At 40.0% G+C, this 21,164-nt stretch overlaps 1 protein-coding gene across 2 annotated transcripts; it reads left to right on the plus strand.

Moving 5' to 3' along the window:
- The first annotated feature begins 23 nt into the window (after positions 1-23).
- On the plus strand, positions 24-21,127 carry LOC104831942 (mitochondrial import inner membrane translocase subunit Tim23). 2 transcript variants are annotated; one of them, XR_774363.1, is made up of 7 exons: positions 63-185; positions 3,333-3,426; positions 3,637-3,721; positions 6,069-6,127; positions 8,724-8,834; positions 17,435-18,629; positions 19,143-21,127. XR_774363.1 is itself a non-coding variant. In XM_010567859.1 (6 exons), the coding sequence occupies exons 1-6, from the start codon at positions 135-137 to the stop codon at positions 17,548-17,550; spliced, it is 516 nt and encodes a 171-aa protein (XP_010566161.1). In that variant the 5' UTR covers positions 24-134; the 3' UTR covers positions 17,551-21,127. The 2 variants fall into 2 exon arrangements, 1 of the variants encoding a protein (XP_010566161.1); XM_010567859.1 differs by having other exon boundaries at positions 24-185; positions 17,435-21,127.
- Positions 21,128-21,164: the final 37 nt, after the last annotated feature.

Genomic DNA, 21,164 nt, shown 5'->3' on the forward strand with positions numbered 1-21,164 from the left:
CGCGTGTCTTCACGGCGGAACGTCCGCTGCTTCCGCGCACCGGGCCTGGCCCCTTCTTACTGACCGAGTGTGGAATTGTTACCGCAGAAACTGGTGTTAAAGTACTCCATTGTTTTTTCCTTTCAGTAACCGGAATGAGTCCTTTGTCACCGTATTTAAACTTGGACCCCAGGTATCTAGTACAGGTGAGGAGGCGGCCTGTTTTTATTGTGTTGAACTCGATTCCTTTGTTTGTATATGAGGTCATATGTGAAGACCTCAAAAACCCTGCAGTGCTGTGCAGTGTGTACTGGACTCTCGAACTGATGAGCAGTTGAAAGGAACCATTTTTTTTAGTATTGTTCCTAATAAAAGCTTGCTGCGCCATGGCATCAAGGAGAAGAAAACCAGTCTTAATACAGAGCATAAGTAAGACTGTTGTGTCAATATAAGCCTGCCGCTATTGAAAAGAGGAGGTCTCCCTCCCTACTCTGAGGCATACAGCCCCAATGCACCCTTGCACAAGTTCTGGCATTTGTCACACCCTCCACTGAGCCCCTCCAATCAGTAAGAGCAGCCAGAAACTCTCCACTCTTGATGGATTAGCTTTTTGTACTGTGATGAGTTCAGTCGGTTTACAGATGTGTTCAACCAAACCCTAGACCTGATACAGGCTTTGTCATCATCTGTGCTGTCATCACAGCAGCAGCAAATTTCACACCACTTTCCTTATGTCATTTCCCAGCTGAAGAGAGACTGTCGTGAAGTAGAGCTTTCCCTTTTATTCTACAGAATAACGTAGCTGTTGTACTTACACAGCTTAATACTAGTTAACCTAACAGGATGGCCTGTAGGCCACCCTAAGGAAAATAAAATAATTTAAAATCCTATAATGTTTTCCTTTATCAGCAATATTAACTACAGCTGAAAAGGTTAAAGTTAATCCAATAAGGATGTATGTCTTAATGATTTTATTTAGTTAATATTATCTATATAGAACATTAAATTTTGCAGAAGTAGCACTGAAGGTCAACAGTTGTATCTGCTAATCTGTGTACCTTTTATTTCATGGTACACTGGGTCACTGCTGCTTTTGTAAGTGGAAAGCTATGAATGCAGTTCTGGGGGCTGTTTTTTATATTTCTCTTTCACGAGAAGCTGTTGTAGTCAAGATTACAGCATAACGTTCCCACAATGGTGGGAAGCAGGGGATGTGCCTCTGTTCGAAGTGGATTCACTAGCATGATTATCTTACCTACTGTTGTTGAGTGGTCGAAAAAAATGCTAAGTGATTATTTAGACCTCTTCTGAAAATACCCTCTAAAGTTGTCTTGTTTAGTTAGTACAGTATATCTGGGAACATGCTGGTGTTAAAAATGGTACAACAGAATTTTTGGAACAAAGCTTGTATATACTGATAGATTTATTTTTATTTTTTTTTAAAAAGCTTGCTTTAGAAGAAGAGAAGGTATTGGCATTAGCCTCATGACTAACTTGCAAAACAGTTCTAAAAATACCTATTGACATAACACTAGAGGCTACGGTTTGTGTTGTAACACTTCACTGCTCTTTATGTTTAGCACTAGCAAGTACATTGAAATAAAAGGGAATTCCATTTAAATGTGAGAATTTTTTTTTTTACTTGAACAAATTGCCCAGGCAAGCTGTGGAGTCTCCATCCTTGGAGATGCGCAAAACCCGGGTGTGGTCCTGAGCAACCAGCTAGTGCTGACCCTGCTTTGAGCAGGGGGGTTGCACTAAACAGTCTCTGCAGGTCCCTTGCAACCTTAACCATTCTGTGATTCTAAAAATTGAAAGAAAAAGACATAGCTAATATTTTAAAATACAAGAACTTACATTATTAGCCTTTAAAAGTGGTTTGTCTGTGAAGGTGTGTGTGGAGGGGTGAGGGTCTCCTGTATTTAAAGATCATCAGTTTGCTTTCAGGATGCAGAGAGAAAGTCGGCCTTATTGTTGAGAATCTTACATTTTGATCCTGGCCTTACCATAATAACGAATGCTACAGCGGTACTCGTGACTTTAAAACCCACTTTCTATGTTAGTCCATTAATGCAGGCACAAACCAATGTGTTTTCTGCAATGCTTTTGTTACCTTCAGCAGGTATCCATTATAAAATAGCATGCCAGCCTTTGTCACAAACCTAGAGGATAGGCTTCCTAGGTTGTTGTCTCTGTAGAAACATAGAGGTTACATACAGAGGGTGAATGCTTCATCTTGACTTTCTGGACAATAGTGAAAACTCTTAAGAAACTGCTAACTAATGTATGCACTGAATTTCTCCAAATACCTAGTTACAGGGAAAATAGAAACCATAATATAAGTTCAGTTAACTGATAAAGTATTCACAATTTTAGAAGTTGTATATTTTTTATGTATTGCTGTCCATGTTTAGTGGCAAGTATGGACTAAGAAGACCCCTTACAATGCAATTACTTGAGCCTGCAGTTGTTGTGGTCATATATCAGTTAAATGGGGGGTGAATAATATTATGACTGGAGAGCACAGAAGCAGAAAGGGCGATCTTACCATTTTAGCACCTTATCAACACGTGTGCATCTTGGCAATGTCTCATATTGAAAAAGTGCTTTGGCCCACCTTATCTCTACACACATGCTAGTTATCAGCCCATTTCTTTAGCTTTTTGGACCAATCTGATTTACGAGAACACAAGCCTGTCCCTGTGGGAGAAAGATGGACAAGTAAAAAACTACCAACCTTGCATATTTTGTGCCTGATAATCACTAGTTTTGAATGCATTCCATGCTTTTTCATGTCTTCAAAATAGGTCACTTATTTCAGTGCAAGGAAATACTTCTTTCGGTACAAAGGCAGTTTTTCTTTAGTGCCAGAGTAGTGGAAAAACTTAATGCATTGCTGCATAAGTATAGGTTGCTCAGTGAGGAAACAGTGCTGCACAGTCAGACACCAGGAAGATTTTTAGAGAGCAGCAAGTCTTGTATTGCCTGCTGGAAGCTGTAATAGATAATTAAGCAAATAGTCATTTAAAAAAAACCAACAACCACCCACACAATATGAGTTCCGTGGCTGCCCGATGTAATTTATAAAAAGTTAGGACAGATGGGGAAAAAAAAAAGCTCTTGATCAGTTTATCTTTTTAAAGTCTTTTTTCATTCATATTAAAGTATACACATAGCATATTCCATTTCTGTGCTAGTGTGGACAACAGTTTTACAGAAACACTGGTTGTAAATGTCTTTTCTTTAGTTCATTGTATGGATTAAAGAAAAAAATTTATTATGGCATACATTTTGAAGCAGGTACACTTGGAAAATACAAAAGCATTTGTTGGTTTTGTTTTGTTTTCCCCCAGGATACAGATGAGTTTATCTTGCCCACAGGAGCCAACAAAACTCGAGGCAGATTTGAGCTGGCCTTTTTTACCATTGGAGGATGTTGTATGACAGGTAGGTGGTTGTGTTTTTCACTTTTCCCAGCTGTCCAGGTAACACCTATGTACTACAGTAATTGACGAGACTGTAAATGTCCTGTTCTTAAATAAACAGCTATTTGACTTCAGTCTATACACTGAAGTCTATTCTCAGTATTTGTTTCTAGTATTGTTCTTTTTGTTCCTTTTCTTCTTAAAAAGTAATAACTGATATTATGCTAACTAGGGGCAGCATTTGGTGCACTGAATGGTTTGCGACTTGGCTTGAAGGAGACGCAGAATATGGCGTGGTCAAAACCTAGAAATGTACAGTAAGTGTTTAATCCCCCCAAAGAGTACACCTCAGTGACAGAGTTGCTTCTTCCAGCTTGTACAAGGTTAGATCCGAATATACTGCAAAAATAAATGTATTTTTGTGTCTTTAGTGGGGACAAACAAGAGTCAGTGTTTGTCTTCATCAGCTTATGAAATGTTTTTAGTTATAAGGATGTTCAGTTCAAGCTTTTTGCTTTTCATTTAGTGACAACTGGTGTGTCCTCTGACTTACCTTAAATATTTGAGAATAAATTACTACTTTGGTATTTACTAGAAATCTACTTCGAAGTCAAAACAGTGTTTTTATATGTTGAAGTATTCCCAGAAGCAGCACAGTTTGCTTTGAGCTATTTTTTGCTGTCACTTAGCTGAGAGCGAGTTCTCTCTTCTTTCCCAAACTTTTCAAAACCAGGAAGAGATTAAAATGCAGAAGCTGGGCCTGCCTGGATTTGCATTAGGGATGACATTCGTACGTGCTGCTGAGCAAGTGTTGCATGGTGGAAGTTGTTATGGATTACAGCGTCCACGAATACGCATGGCATTCCCGTATTTTTACCTTACCTGATTATTTGAAAGAACGCAGTAAAGATAGGAACACATTTTTTTCCAGCAGTATGCTTCTCCTAGAATTATTGGTAGTTTAGACGTAACTATAAGAAAACTTAAGTGCCTGTGAAGGAGACATAGCAAACTAGAGGAGTGGAATAACTGGGGGAAAACATTTTCACTCCCACAATACTTTGGAAAAAGGGAGTTTTAGAGGAGGAATTTAGTATTTCCTAGGATAGTTTGTACTGGCTCTGCTCCTTTTTAAATTCTGTTTCTGTATTCTTCATCCCCTTTTTTACCATCTTTAGATTTACAGCTAGAACCAAAATATTCCCCATTATAATTATGACTCTTCCATAACGTCCTAGATGAACAGAGTTGTACTTTATGTATTTGGAATGAGCCGAGTCACAAAAACATGTTGAGTGGACTTTGATGGGTCGAGTCCAGCAGGTGGCAGTCAGTGCTCATGCTGCTGTTAGTACTTGCCCTTCAAGGGAAAAGGCCTGCTGAAGGTCATCACCTTGAAACTGTGTATTAAATTCCACGTTTTCCTAATCAGGTGCAGGGAAGAGACTTGCCTAGCTAGATTTCCTTCAAATTTATCCTTAGTATACACAGATTTTTTTTTTTTTTTTATGAATTTGAATTTTGCTGTTAATCCCCATCATCAAACATCTCACAGTATGTCATGGTTATGAAAATTATGAATTTTCTCATCAATTCAGAATTGATGGGGATGGGGGTTGTAATTAGGGGGAGATTGTCAACACCCTAGCCTCTTGGATTTTTTTCTCTTGTTTCAAAATGAAGTTTTCCATTATTGTTTAATTCAATACCTAACCATATTCATTAATGGCCTGTGTCTCCTAATGAAAATTATTAAAAAGGAAAAGTAGTGGAAAATAAATCAGAAGGAACATAATGTGTGACACTTTCATTGCTTTAAATGATAAACTAAGTTCCAGTGGTAGTCAGCTGTCCAGAGCAGTACTGTGCCTGTGATAGTGTTACACTGCTGGGAGATAAAGATCAGTCATTTCTTCTGGCTGCTGTTGTCACCGTTCTGGAGACAGCTGATGCCAAAAAGAAGTGACATTGTGCTTCCCTGAGAGTGCGCTAAAGATTTGCTTTCCCTCTTTAGTGCTAGTCTGGAAGCACACATACAGAAATACTCTGGGTACTTGACCTTTTGTTGGGCGCTAAGTTTGACAAATGGAAGTGCAAAAGATTGCCTCTTTTCTTCCTGACTTGCTTTAGTTCAGACTTGCTTTTAATACCTACACCATTTGTTCAGGTGTCACCATGCTCCCTGACACATGGTCCCTGTATTGCTTGCACCTTCTAGAAGAGCACTCTAGTCTTCTTGGAGGTCTTTTACCCAGTTAGGTCAGCATAAGCATATCAGTCATTCTCAGTAGCTATGTGTAGTCACCATGTAAGGAACATTTATCAGCTAGGGTTAGAAAGTCATTTGAAGGGAAGAGATTGGATTCTTGGTAAGGGGCAAGTTTGACTTGAAAAGAGAGAAAGATTTTCTTAAGACTTGACAGGACTAAATATTTGCCTTCAGTATTGCTTGCATTACTATTTGTAGTATGTGTGATGAAGGAGATTATGTATTACCAAGCTGTGTGCTTTTCCTCACTGGTTTGTTTTGAAGGGCTTTTGGTTCATTATTCCAGTTTTATTAATCAAATGTATAGTTGTAAACATATTACACCTATCATAAACACTGCGTCAATGTAAACACGGAGAGCTAAAGGTTTTAATACCTTTTTAACTCCTTTATAGAATTCTAAATATGGTGACAAGGCAAGGAGCGTTATGGGCTAACACTCTGGGATCTCTGGGTAAGTAAACTCATTATTTTGTAGGGAAAGCAATTTAAACATGTAACTGTTTGATGGGAAAGTGTATTCTCTAAATTTTCATTATGAAATCCATCAGGAAGAACTGCAGGTTTGTTTTTCTTTGGGACATGAGGGCATTTCAGTAAACATTGAAAAGGAAATTAAAGGCTAAAGTAGAATTTGAAGCATAAGTAGCCAAAAGCCTGTAATTAGAAACCAAAATTTTTAGTATATTACGAACAAGAACTCTAGCTATAGAATAGCAGGAATAACTGAAAGTTATAGGTAATGCTTACTTGTTAATAAATTCCAGTTAAATCACAACTTAAGTCAAAAAATGTAATTGAATATTTCAGAAATAACTTCAATAACCTAAAAGACTCAGTGGTTGTGTGAGCAACTGCCTGATGTCTGTTTCCAGCTAAAGAGTCAACAAAATTTTATCTGTAGAAGAAATGTGATAGTGACTACAAAGACTTATCCTTTTATGATGGTAGCTTAGCTAGAAAAATCACATATGATACTACCCACTTTAAATCTAAATGTTGCTTATAACTAATACAGGTTAGGAAAAAAGAGAAAAGAAAATGCTCAAAAGCCTGATGTGTGAAAAAGAAACTTCTGTGAACTGAGATTTGGGTGGGGAGGGGGCTAGGAAATAAAATCACACCAGTTGCCTCAGAAAAACAACTTCAGGTGATTTCATAAAAGTCAGTGGAATAACTAATGCCCTAGAGAATACAAGTTCTTTGGTTCCCCCCCGCCCCAATCTTAAAAGACCAAAGGGTGCTCAGTTTGAAAGGAGAAATCCAAAGCTGTTGAAGTTATTTTGAAGAAGATTAATGATGGAACTCATTGCCCCATGAAGTGATAACAGAAATTAGCAATATTTAAAACAAGAGATTACATCATACTTTAACCCAGTCTACATATATTTGAATTTTGAAAAATGCATCAAAGCATAGGCTAAGTTGCATTTATTACATTTTGTTTCAGTCTTATTTCTAAAGAGTAGATTAGTCTGCCATTTAACTCAGACATCAGCTTTTGACGTATAATATAGAGGCCATGGTTAGAGATGGGCTTCTGAACTACAGTGAGAATGGCACTTTTCATAAGAGATGCATATTGCCTAGTGAGTTTTGTGGTGGGATGTTTGTTTTGTTTTTCTTATTTTCTATTCCACATCTAATCGAAACGTCTGAAAACTGAGATGCAGGCACACTGCAGTTCAAGGTTCCAGGTTAAGTGACACATTAACAGGTTTTTTCAGCTGTGTTTGAAGAAAGATTACTCAAGAAAATGTATGTGCATTCCAGTAACAAACTGTTATTTCTCTTATAAAATATGGCCTCCCAAGCCACAGAGCTACGCAGAACTTGTTATTTTGTGATTTGGTATAGCTCTGCCTTGTCCTAGGTACCAGAGAAGTTCCTTTCAAGGAGCTGAGGTATTTTTGCCTCTTAATTCACTTGTGCAGCATTTCTGTACCTCAGAGATTCCTTTTGTCACTACCAACAATTTTTCTCATTTTGTTCCTAAACAGAGGTAGCAACATCTGTGTTTTTTTAGATGTTGAATTCAGCTTTTCCTTCCCCTCATTGTTAATACTATGTGCTACTAAGACAAGGTAAAATACCATTGCCTATGCTGAATGGAGAGAGATGCTACTGTTCAACTCATCAGCATTAATATGGTTGCTTATGAAGTATTTACATGCTTTTTAGCAGAAGTAAAGATTTCAAATTCTTGGAGGACAAGGGATGAATTAAAGTGGCATGGTGTCTTTTTCACTTTAAAATGATGACACACTCTACTGTTCTTTGTCAGCATGAAATGTGATTATAGCATGAGGGGTGAGGATGGGGGTGCCTTCTCCCTTCATCAAAATGCATAGATGATATATGCATCCATACTAAAAGCCCATGCATTTCTCTTTCTGGTCCTTTCCAGGATAGTCCCCAAAGTTCTCCCAAAGCAAAAGGCCCTCTGGGGACAAAGTTTTTATATCCAGGCAGAGGTGAAGCAGCTGTAAATGTCAAATCCAAAGCAATCTAATACTCGTTTATACGGGAAATGCAGCCCAATGTACTTCAGCCCTTGATAACATGATCTGAATGCTGCACTTAACTTGCATTTCATCTCAGTCACACGTGGGCAACAATTTTCTCTACTACCTAGAAAGTGTTGTTTAGTTTCATGCAATCCACAGAAGACAGTATAAAGCCTGCCACTACAAAGTTAAACCCTCAAAAGTTTTTTAAACAAATTTGAACTAGCAAAATGGGCTTAAACTTCAGTCAGTGCTTTATATCACATATTTATCATGTCTTGAGGCAGTACTAGATGTCATGAAGAATGCTACTTTATAACCAAGCTGTAGCTAGAGAACTAAAATTATCTGTAAAATAGAAATAGGTCTGGAAAAAAACACAAAAGACAGCATTTTGCAGAGGATTCCCCCCCCTTTAAATAAACAGAAAGTCTGTGCTTCAGAAGCATAGTCTAAATAGTTACACCGGGACTGGATTCCAAGCCTTGTGTCTCAGAGAATGGGAGTTTTAACTTGAATTTTTAATATGTTTTTCTTTCTCAGCTCTACTTTACAGTGCATTCGGAGTCATCATTGAAAAAACACGAGGTGCAGAAGATGACCTGAACACTATAGCTGCTGGAACCTTGACAGGAATGCTATACAAAAGCACTGGTAAAGTAACAAAATGTTTCTAGTTTTCCTCTTCTTGTGCTTTATGGTAGTTATTAGGATTCTCATTACTGTTACTAAATACTGTCCCGCTCTGAAAATCAGTAGTGTAAAAATGGTACACTAGGAACGAAGACCTATTAGTTCAATATCCCCTAACCCACACATTTTTTTCATGCAGCTAAGTCTACTCAAGGAAAACTTGCACTTAAAAAAAAAATATCCAGCTGAATTAAATTGGATTCTTTCCAACTTGCACAGGACAATAATCATGAAAGCCAAATTATGTCTGTTACATACTGAATAAACACTCAAATATTTACTCAGATTTGTAGTGAGATTGTATAAAATACATACCCAGCTCATTCTTAGCCATGTTTTTCAGGTATAGCAGGAATAAAACCAATAGTTTCTCCAGTCCATGAGTGGATGCAGGCAAATGGGAACTACCTTCCAAAGTGGAAGGGGGCAGGGGAGGGGAGAAATACACAGAACACAGTTTGACTGCATCGAGATGAAACTTCTTACAAGTGATTCATGTGATAGTACCTGGAGCTGCAAAAAAGCTGTACACATAAAGAAACTGATATATTTATAAAGTTATTACTTAGCTGTTTGTGAAACTGTTGTCTTGTGGTAGGACTCTAGTCTTTGCATAGTGGTCAAAACCAAGAAACAATGTTATTTGAGAACAGCATGGATTTAAGGTTAGTTTGCTGATGCATAGTGAATTGTTTGCAGAAGAGAGGGTCTGAGCTTCATCAGCAGAATGCCTCTTAACACATATTCCAAGCTCAACAATTGAGGGGATCATCTTTTTTAGAGGACTGCTGGGTACCACAGATGGACATTACCACAGGAAAAATGTATATGTTTTAAGTACCTCGATAAAGGTTTGGCTATAGGATTCACCTCTATTTTACTGAGGAGATAATTCTAGAATTAACCTATGTACTTTTACATAACTAACTGAGCCTCAGTGTCTTAGAAGTGTTCCTGAAGGCTAGCTTTATATATGGGGCAAAACAGTTTGAGAAGTCTTATTTTCCTGTTGGCCTAGACTGTTTGAAACCAAAAATAATTGGCTTGAGCAGCCTTCATAAATATTAGCTTGTGCACTTAACCTTGCAAGAGCACATAGCTCTCTTGTAATCAATTACTTATTTGGGGTTTCACGAGTAATACAACAGATCACCAACAACAGCTGGATAGGGTAGCAGTATAGAAGTCTAATGTTTTCTGTAGGAAGTTATTAAGAAGAACTGCCATCTACGCTCCAGCAGAAGCTTCCCCCTTACCTTTCAGAAGTATAGAGCTGGCATTATGTGTAATTCTTGGTGCAGTGCAACCATGGGGTAACTACTCCAGTCACATGCACAGTCATCTGACACTACAAAAATTTTTCTTACCAGAGCACAGTGGGACTTTTGTTTGTAATAAAGGATGTACCAAGCTAATAGTAGCACTGATAAAGGTAAATGTAGTCAATAAGTCTGTATTCATTACAGTATTGTATTTCAAGTATGTGTTGTGCATATGAACTGTAGTGCGTAGAAACTCCAAAGAAATACATTTTTCACCATATGCAGAAAATTTGAGTGGCACAGCAGACCTTAAAGGTCAAGGATTAGTTCTGGAAGTGAAAAGATTAATTCCAATCTTATTTTCCTTTTTTTCTTTCATGCTCTGTCCCTCTTGCTTCCTCTCCTGTCACCTTATGCCAGAATGCCCTTCCTAATTCTGTATGGCAAAGCTTCCTTCTAAGTTGTGCCTTTACCCAGCATCAATATATATTTACCTAAAAAACCTTGAATATTTAAACCATATGCAAATGATCAGTTCACATCTGGGACGTATTTCAAGATTGTAATCATTTCCTGTGTTACATGGAATGCCATGTTGTGTTGGCATTAACAAAGGGACATTTCTGTTATGAATCCCTGTATTTTAGTGTTGGCTGGAAACTCCCACAAACAGGCCATTTCAAATCAAGGCTTTCTGTAATCCACAAAGGGTGGGTACGGATTTCGAGGCAGTGCTGTTCAAACACTCAGATTTCCTGCTTCCATCAGTCCTGTTCTGTAAAGAGATCAGGGACATATTTAAGAAGAAACTGTATAAAGTATGGCAGGTTTTTTATTATGACTTTCTGGTTAATATTTAGACATAGCACTGATGGAAGAATCACATCAGCAACCCTGCTGCACTGAAAAATACTCTTGTGTACACTGCACTACAGCCTAGATTGAATTTCTGAAACAAATAATTAAGCCTTTGCTAAGGGGGATGAGTAAACAGGAAAAAAAAAAGTGGGAAGACTTTTTGAAGGCTGAAATTTCTTGCCCCAGACTGGTCCCTGTTTTCACAATTTGTCCTTGTAGAGGTGTTAATCATTACCAAAATGCCAGCAGTCAAACAAAAAAGGCTTTCCAAAATACGCACGTTCTAGAGCCATTAGATTGTGAGCAGTTATGTGCGAGGCTACTTAACACACAACTCGTGTAAGAGAAGATAAAAGAGCATTAAAAAGTCTGCAGGTGAGCACTCTGGAAGTTCAGCCCCCCTGTGTTCACTGAAGTGGCATTAGTCACTGAAAGTTCCCCACTGCAAGTGACTAAAGCAGTTAAGACCCCCAGACTTCTGGTCCTCCTCAGAGTGAGTCAGGTACTGTTAACTTGCCATTATAAATCAAGCGTTAACTGGAATCCTTCTCAGCATACTGTATGGCTTAAGTTAACAGATGTTGAATTGAGTTGAAGGTAAAACTGATTTGAGGAGGTTTGAAACAGCATACTAGTTGATCCCTTTGACCAAAGTGATGTCTAGCTTTCGCATTTATTTGAAATGAAATTTAATACCAAGATTACTCACTAGATTTTAGCCCAAATGTAGCAATCTAAGTACAGTATTAACTTGTTACACTAGACTTGCAGCTTTATGGAAGCTGCATTCTGAGTTCACAACTTAAACAGAATGTTCTGGGTAGAAGTTGAGTGACGGAGGGGAAAAAAACCCCTTTGTGTTCCTTTGCCAGTGGCATATGTAGTAGAAATGTTGCAACTTAGCCAATCCTGTTTAAGTTTTGCTAAAAGGGAATCTAATATCCTAAGTCCACAAGGATAGCTTTTCCATTTAATAAGAGATTATTCTTCAATTTCAAGCAAAAGCAGAAATTGAGATCTGTTATGCCAAGTTTTTTCTGTTAAATGTTACAAAGCGCAAATACTAACGTATCTTAAAACAAACAAATATTTAGCCCTCTTGCATGTGTTTTCAACCTCTTCTCTAAATCAAACATCTTTATTTTGTTTTTTCATAATTGTATTAGTTTCTGAAAGTAGCAAAAATCAAAAAGATTATTGTCACTGTGCACTATGTCACTATTATTCCCTCCCACCATGAAAGTGCACGTTGTTCCAGTCATCATGTCACAAAGGTACAGCTGGTTGAGGATCTTACAGTCCTCCTCAAGCATGCAGGATTGATCACTCGGGAAAAAGATACTGAGCTAGGTGGGGACTTTGGTCTGACCCAGTGTGACAGCCATTAATTTCTCATTGAAATTCCTGACAGAGGCTTCAGTAAGCAAAAAAGTTAAATAACCTTTACCTCTTATCTGAGGGTTACACAGGTTGTAGATGTTCTTTTTCTTAGATAATTTTTTTCCCCCTCTTGAGGTTAGGGAAAACGGGAACAAAAATAATGCTTTGGACAAACTAAATTATTTTGTTTAGTGTACTTCTGTGCGGTAGGAACCCAATACTAGATAGAGCATCTCATGCCTTTTGCACAATAGGTGTTACATAGTTTGGTATAAAATCGTATGCATCTGAAAAGAAGGCAATTGCATGCTAGCAATAGCTGAAGGGAGTAGTTGTCATTTTAAGACCTCAGAACACAACCCTGAAAAGTCAATACATTATGAACTAATTAAGAAGGGCTAAATGCTTTATTGCTAGCCGTAAAGTCTGGCCAGAGCTAAAGATAGGTTTTGTGACATTCAGCGGGTAGGAGTTCAGGGCAGCTGTGTTAGCTAACTACTTCTTGAGCTATAAAAGCCTCTTTCCTTTAGGCTCAGTCTGGGATGAGGGGAGGGGGCAGGCAGGGTTTTTTTCTTGTTTCTGTTTGGTGAGGAGTGGGAGGTTTTTGCAGACTGCTGCAGGTATGGCCCTGGGATGTCTTATTTTTCTGCATTATTTGGAGAAAAGGAAGTAAAGGATTTGCTTCTGAATTTTGATATTCAGGGCTGTCAGGCATTTTAGAAATTAAGAACCTCTGTCAAAACCTGCTTTTAACATAACAACTCTATAGGACTATTAATCAAATGGTATTTAGTGAAAGTATTTTGTTTCAGGTCTGAAATAAGGAAGAGATAAGGGTAAAGTACAAGCACGTGCTACAGGTAATAGCTTGTTGAGGCTTTCTTTGTCACTTGAGGGCTAACATCTAAGAATACGTGTGGCCACTGAGAGCAGTGCTGCCTTCTGCCCTGCTCTGCTAAGTAGAATCAGTGAACTAAAGTTCCCTGTGCTGCAGGAGACCTGTAGCTGAAGTAGTCTCCTGTTAGTCAGGTGCTGGTGCTTTCACTCAGTGAGAAGACAGGGAATGTTAATAATGTTTGCAAAGTAATTTTAACAGCTTTAATACTTTTAAATTAAATTGTAAATTCTTACTGTTTTTCTAATTTAGCCTTCATACCACAGTAAGTACAGGAAGTGTTCCCTGTCTCAAGCTTTGCTGTTTCTGTATTTTAACTACAATACTGTCTTAGCTGCAGCAGTATGAAAGTGGAACATGCTTTTCTGGAATGTATCTTGTTTCCAAAAAGAAGTTTATCAGTTTCCTTAATAATTTCTGTACCCACAGACTTTGCCCACACTTAGAAGATTTCATAAAGTGACCCCTGTGGAGCAGCAGGAGGAAACTATTCGAATTTTCTACTGACATAAGACCACCCACAGATGTTCAAACAAATGTCTGCCTGATGGTTCAGAGGGTCTGGCTAGCTACCGCTGTTCTTGCATTTGGAGAAAAACTGAGGTTGCCTTGTACATTTGAAAAGTCAAGCCCTTTAAACCATTTAAAAATATTTTTGTTCCTGGAAGCCCTAAAGGAGGAGAAACTGTTTGCATTCTGAATATCAGAGAGAGAGATTGGAAGACAGAAAACTAATCACAACTTAACTATTACAATTCTTTTGTTTGGCATAAATACCTATGTCTGGTTTTTCAGTTAAGGTATTTCTAATGTTTGCTGTTGGATGGTTCTTGCTTTAAAGATCCCAGGAACTATCCCAGGATAGAGTAACGCATTCTGAAAATAGACACACTAAGGTCCTAACTGGAAGATTTTGCCCTCGTGTTATGCCATATAGATAACGATTTTACCTACTATATGAGTCAAATTCAGTGTTAGGAGTGGATCATACCATAAAGAAATGCAAAGCTGCACTATTAGAATGCTGTGTGTCATTGCATAGCATACTCCAAAACCTATTCTAAATGCATAGAAGAGGGACAATACTCTGTGGTGAAAGGGTGCAGCAGCTAACGTCAGAGACTAAATTCTCATATAGAGAACATCAGATGTATTTTTGGAAACCCATAGCAGTTCTCAACTATTGTGCAAGGTGCTTGATCTCAAAATACCTGCTTTCAGAAGTGTCTGTCAGCTGGAACTTTAAGTTATCTTATTCAGACTTGCAAGATTAGGGGCTTATGACCATGTTTCTAGGAGGGTTTGTCAAGGCAGATTTGGTATCAGAGGCTTGCAGAGAGTGATTGCAGAGGAGGGGTGGGAATGTGTTCTATCATGCAAACACAGCTGGGATGGGAGTGGAGAATTTTTTTTTTTTTTTTTTTTAACAAGGTAATCTTCTCAGAGGGCTTAACATTTCCTGCCCAGCAACTGGGCTGCATTCTACAGTGCATTACTGTTTGATGCCTGCCACAGACTTGGAGATACTTACTCAAATGCAAATCTAACCAGTTAGGGAAAGTTTTTTCTTTCCCTTTTTTTGTAATTACTGTGGATAGTTCAGAAACCAGGTGCAACTGCTACAAAACAGATGACTGGCAGAATTTTGTAGCAGAAACATAGGGAGCCTGGTAAGAAACATTTCTTGCATGTTTTCTTCTTGGATTTTTTCTAACTCAGTAATTTACCTATACCGACTGCACAAGCAGTGCCTGTTCATTAAACAGACTTCCACTGAAACATCTTCTTCAGCAAAGTCCCCAAGTTGTCCACAAGACCTACAGACTGCTTTAGGCCCGGTGGTTGGCACTTTGTAAGTGGATTCAGAGCTGCCAACCTCACCTGGCTGACCTCAGCACATGAAAATATTATCATTATTTTTTGTGTTAGGAGTAGTATGTCTTAGCAGTGCTGTGTCTAAGTCTGCATGGATGCTAGAAAGTGGCTCAGCTATCCAAATTAAAGAAGGTAACTTTCTTGTACAATCCTGACTTCACAGAATCTGGAACCAGACTTGATCAGCCTTCAACCTACCTTTCTTCCATAGGAAGAATAGGATTTTAAGGGGAAAGGAGAGGAATTGAACCTGGGGGCTGAGGGAGGAGTCTATGGGAATAGTCATAGCTCTGTACTGTGTTGCGTTCTGTGAGGATGTTCCACATTTCATGCATTTCCCTGTATACCATAATGGTTAGGAGCCCTCTTTGGGGGTTTCTTCTGTAAGCAATTGCTTTCTAATACAAACAGCGGAAAATCAGGCTCACTAATGTTTTATTCATTTTTCCCAAAAGTAACAAGGAGTTAGCATTTTTACAGATTATCTCAAATATTTGTTTTGCACAAAGTGTCCTTTAAATTTCACCTGTGGCTTTTTGCCAGAAGCTGCTTGCACATGGTTAGTTCTGTGTACCCAGCTGCAACCCCTTCATGTGAAAAGCTTTTTGTGCAACAAATTCAGGATGACTTATCAAAAATAGAAGTCTACATCTGCATTCCTAAATCCTGATTTAGGCACGTAGGTGCATAAACATTATGGCTTTCCTTAGAGCTGTTGAGTTCTCAACAGTTAGGGCAGTGAACTCAGCCTTACAGTCCAAAAACCTCTCGAATCACCACAGCTAGTCTGGCAATGAAATTTGTAGAAACTATGGCTAGACATGACCTCTAGTGCCAAGCCCAACTTGTGCAGCTTCTTGGTTTCATTACATGCCTGGACAATGTGAGTAGGTTTAACAACTCCAATGAAATCCGTTTAATCTTGCAGCACAGGTAATGCAGTCTCAGTCTGGCTGACACCAACAGCTTCTTGCCCCACTACAAGCCTAAATGCAATTCTGTGAGACAACTTTATGACCACAATGGGAAAAAAAAAAATCACTGATTACTGAGATGCATTTCTTTTCAAGTTAGAGGAACCTGAATTCCACTGTCAGTTTTACCAATAAAGCAGGCAGGTTTTATCTAGCTGTAAGCAGAAACTGGCCTTGTTCTATATACTGTACACATTATCTAACTTGCTTCAGCTGGGATTGATAAACATTGCAGAATCAAACTCAGTGAAGTTTTCCTAGTGTTAAGGGTCATACTCTCAGGTGTTCCTGCACATTTATAGTATGTTCTGGGAGCTTTAGCAAGGTACTTTCTACTACTGAGGAATAGAAGCATTTTGGTGTTTAGGAAAAGCAACAGAAGTTTCTACTTCTGTCCCTGTACACCACAGCCCTCACATGGATGGAATGGAGTTGTGATGCCATCTGACTCCCAGCTCCAGCCAGGTGTGCTGGCTTCTGGTAGTAGCCAAACGTGCCCTGTATTTTTACCTTCACAACTTGCAGAAGCTTCAAGTCTTGAGTGAGCAGTAAATATAAAATAAAAAAAGAAAGATTTTTTTTTTTTAAATCACCTGTGGGACTCAATTTTTGCCATTGCAAGATGATAATTTTGCATATTAATAATAGTAAGAATAAAGAAAGTTGTTCGATGTATGACCTAGTAAATTCTTGCCAGTTGGTCCCTTTCATCTACTTTTTTTTTTTCCAAAAGGCTTTAAGATTCCAAAGACACAAAAGCAGTGATAAGTTCTCTGTGATGGCCCTCATTAATCTCTGGAGCCCAAGGTCATGTCCACATCAGCTGCTGTTGTGTTCACTTATTTCCCTCCTGCCCTTTCTCCTCCCCCCCCAAGCCTAGTTACCATAACTGACAAACATTATTATTATTATTCCTCATCTGAAATCCTAAATGGAGGAGTTCTTAAAGCAGGAAGAGATCATATCTGTCTGTAAACACCTGTGTTGAGGACAGATGGAATAGATAAAGTAGGACTTACGAAAAGCCACCTTTGCTTCAAGTGTTCTGTAGTGGTTCTCTCGGGCAATAGTGCTAAAATAGTTTGAGAGGAAGTCATACCAGCAGAATTAGTATCAGGATCAGGAATGACCTTTCTTGAGCCTGGCAGCAGATTTAAGGGCAGGGTAGAATTAGCACAGGTACCCTTTCTGGAAAGTTATTCATAAAAGAAAAACCGTTTCATTAAGATGCCTCTGGATTTGAACAGCTTCTTGGAAGTTGCTGTAGCTGATCATTTCCTTGGATGTAACTTTAATGGGTTTTAATCTGTTTTTCAGGTGGAGTGCGTGGGATAGCACGAGGTGGTATTGCAGGTCTGACACTTACCGGCCTCTACGCTCTTTATAACAACTGGGAGCACATGAAGGGCTCCATAGCCCGGCAGTCCCTCTGAGCAGGGCAGCCAGCGCTGGACGGAGGACACGCTTGCATAGTCACCAATCAAATCAGTTGCGAGATCTGTCTGGTGCCCCTTCCTATTTTATTTACAATTAGTGTGAAACTGGAGGAAGCTATGCTGGGAGGAACCTCTTGACACCATGTAGCTGGACTGGCCCTTTTCTTCCCGCCAGCCAGTCGCTGGAGAGGCAGCAATATTTGTTGGACCTGCAAGTAAGCAGAGTGGCCACCGAGATAGAGTCTCCCTGACACGCTCACCAGCTAGCCCTGGGCCAGAGCTACGAGGCATGCTCGAGTCCCATAGCTGTACCTGCTGCGCTACCAGGTTTGTTCGGTTGCGTGTGCTACCACGATAGCGCTGCATAATAAAGTCTGTGTCCATAGAGCTATTCACTGCAGTTTTTCAACGTGCATCGCCCGGGCAGCCGGCGCCCCAGCAGCTGGAGCCAGCGGAAGCCTTAAGTAGCAGCTGGCACAGGGCAAGGCTTGTTATTCTGACAGCACAGGGTAAGCTGTAAAAAGGGATGTCATCATTAATAAAAAGGGTGGTACTTACGCAATACTGTTTCTATGCTTTGCTGTTCCGACTACTGATAAGACAAAAATGTGCTGCATCCAGTGACTTTTATTTACAGTTTTGTTTTGGAGGACCAATGTGATAAAATCCTGGGGGAGTTAGTGGGTGACGGGGGAAGTGAACTAACAGGCTGATGGTCTCCTGATGCGAGGTGATGGTGAGGCATACCAGGGCTTGACTCCACTCCCTTATTTGCACTAATAAATAAGGAACTGGTTGTTTCTGGGCAAGGTACAGTTGCTGTTGCAGCTGCCAGTGGATTATCAAAGCTCTTGGGTGCTCCAGGATCTCGGAACTCGTTTAGCTAACAGTTAGAAACCAAGCAGTAGAAATACTCCTCTTACCGCCCATTACAGGATTTTTAATTAGTGACAAGCTTTTTCCTCCAAGTAATATTTGTAGGTTTTTGGCAGAATGAAGACATGTGATGAACCTACACCTTTTCCAGTGTTAAAATTAAACCATGTACCAAGCATCATTTGCAGATAAATTAAACAGTAAGTTGTGAATTAGTTCAGTAATTGGAATTGCTGTGTAACAGCAACTTTTAAATAATTAAACAGGTCTTGAGACAGCATGAAGGTAGGTCAAGGGAAAAACAAGAAACTTACCGCTCAATAGACAACTTAATGCAAAACAAGAGTTTACTTTGAGTTTTCCCTACTAAAACAGTTCTTGGTAACTACATGGCACCCAACAACATAGAAACAACAAAAAAAGCAGCAGAGGGAAGGTGGTACCTCTTACCTTCCTCTGAGAAAAAATGCCACTTTGCCAAGAAGCCTCTTTAGGAGGAGATGACTGCTGGGACTAGCTTTTTATAGAGCAAGTGCTCTAGCTAACGAGCCTTCATAGTTGAACTCGATTAGCTTTGCTTGGATACCAGGTCAAAGTAGATGCTTTGTGCCGGCACTTAGCTAGATGTAGCATAAAGGAAGGAAAAGAGGTCTTTTCTCACCTGCTTTGTAAATACTGTTTCTCGTTAAGCCGTATGTTCCACTGTCTTTTAGTGGGCTGTGTGTTACTGTTGTGGTGTTAGAGCTGGACCTTCTAGCATGCATTTTTCGAGGGCTGTATTGCCAAAGAAGCTGTCCCCTACTCGCAGCCTGCTGAAAAGTGACATAGGCACCAGCTGCGCAGCGCTGTCACATGGAACATCGGGAAAACGCATGCACTTTCTTCCCAAGCTTTTTCTCTCCCCATTGGCATCCATGAGTTCTCCCCACCCATGTTTCTCGGTCACCGTTAACAGGATTCGCACTCCTGCATGCTTAAGAATGCTGGATGAAGGATTGAGAGCTGCTTTGGGGGGCTGATGGTGGGCAAGGGTTGCTTTTTAAGTGTCAGGAACTTTGCAAGGTATCTTTTAGGCTTTATAGAGACTTTTTCCAGACTGAAATATGACCCAGGAGCTCTCTGCCCCTAACTGAAGTGGAAAGCTGTGAAGCTTAATAACTCTCTTTCTTCCTTTAGGTGCACTAGAGATAATGTAGGAACAAGCTTTTTTAAGTTCAAAGTTGCCACAAACTTCAGGCTAGGCTGACGCTTGAGACACCATGTTATCTGGTCTGCAAAACCCTCAAATTTCCGGGAATTGTTTGCCTTGGGGCAGAACTGAGTGCATTTTTCTGAAATAGCTGTGTTTCCAAGGCTATTAAAAGCTTTAGTTCGTATCCTAGTTGTATGTGGAGCGATCCATAGCTTGCGCTATGAAATACAACCAGCACAGAGGCGGCAGTGAGGGAGGTGAATTTTAAGTATGGAACACAGAGAACATCTTTATGATGTTCCATGTCAAGACTTCCCATGTTCACAATTTAATGGTGAACAACCAGTATAAAGTTGCCACTTAAAGCTGTGACCAGAAGTATATCTGGGTTCAGTAGGAATAAAAGAAAGTAAAATCAAGTTGGAAACAGGATCTGGGAAGCAAGTTAGAATCCTCCCATGCAGTATTATGTGAATGTGAGCATGGGAGACTGGCCATCTGGAAGAGCTGTGTTTTATCCTCTTGTCGTGCCAGTCATGGCATCTAGTTTTGCTGATAGAGCTGAGACAGCTTTCTGTAGTGTGGTAGCAAGTGAGGGAGTCTGAGACAACAGGTATAATGAAAGAAGGCTTTTTGAATCTTGTAAAGCTGCTTTTGTATAGTCTTTGGAACAGAGAAAGGCAAACCCCTTTCACCATTCCCTGTCAGCAGGTGACTTCTCTTACAGTTGGGGGCATTTGTTGAACAATCACTAGTCATGTGGTAGGAAATCTCCAGCTTCCTCCATGAAGCAGAAGCTAGTGCTGAAAACAGGAGGGAAACATATGCTAGGGCAGAAAAATGATGCAGTGTTCGTAGCTTGTGTTTCCTCTGACCTAATCTGGGACTGAGAAGGGAGGGGGAAAAGCCTCTTTTATGATTTAACAGGGGGTTACCCCTGTGCTTAATAAATTCTAGATAGGACATTGGTATGTTTTAAGTGGAGCTTTGTGTACTCTATGAGCATTGACCTGTGCTGTTGAATGCCAGGCACTGCAGGGACACCAAAGGGTACTACAGCCTTTTTTGGTACTTTCACAGCATCATTAATACCAGTCTTGTGTTCCCCTCGGGTGTCTCCTCCCCCTCCATGTGAGTGCCACTGCCAGACTTGCACCACAGCCACTTTCCAGTCCAAGGAGTCGAGCAGGCTGGTGCCCCAGGAACCCTGCGAGCAGCCCTGCTCCAGGTAGCTGCCTGCGAGGGAAGGACACCTCTGCTGCCACTCACACCCTCCCATGCCTTTGTTACAAGGCTCTGCATAGGGCTGACTCACACCTTTGTAAAGGACTTCCCCAGGCTCTGTGGGTGTGTAACAAACAGAGATGGTGGTTTGCTTTCTTGGCTCACCTAGCCTGTACCGCAGCCTGCGCTGCTGCTGTGAATCACTGCCCATCAGGCACTGCCTTCCCCCCTCTCCTCGGCCAGCCAAAGTCTGGCGCACCTTCCCTTGCTGCCCGCAGCAGCTCTCAGGGGCAGGGATGTAACAGGCTGGGCTTCGCCA

Source organism: Haliaeetus leucocephalus, unplaced genomic scaffold, assembly GCF_000737465.1.
Source record: "Haliaeetus leucocephalus isolate CR32 unplaced genomic scaffold, Haliaeetus_leucocephalus-4.0 Scaffold229, whole genome shotgun sequence".
In the NCBI taxonomy this organism is placed as follows: Eukaryota; Metazoa; Chordata; class Aves; order Accipitriformes; family Accipitridae; genus Haliaeetus; species Haliaeetus leucocephalus.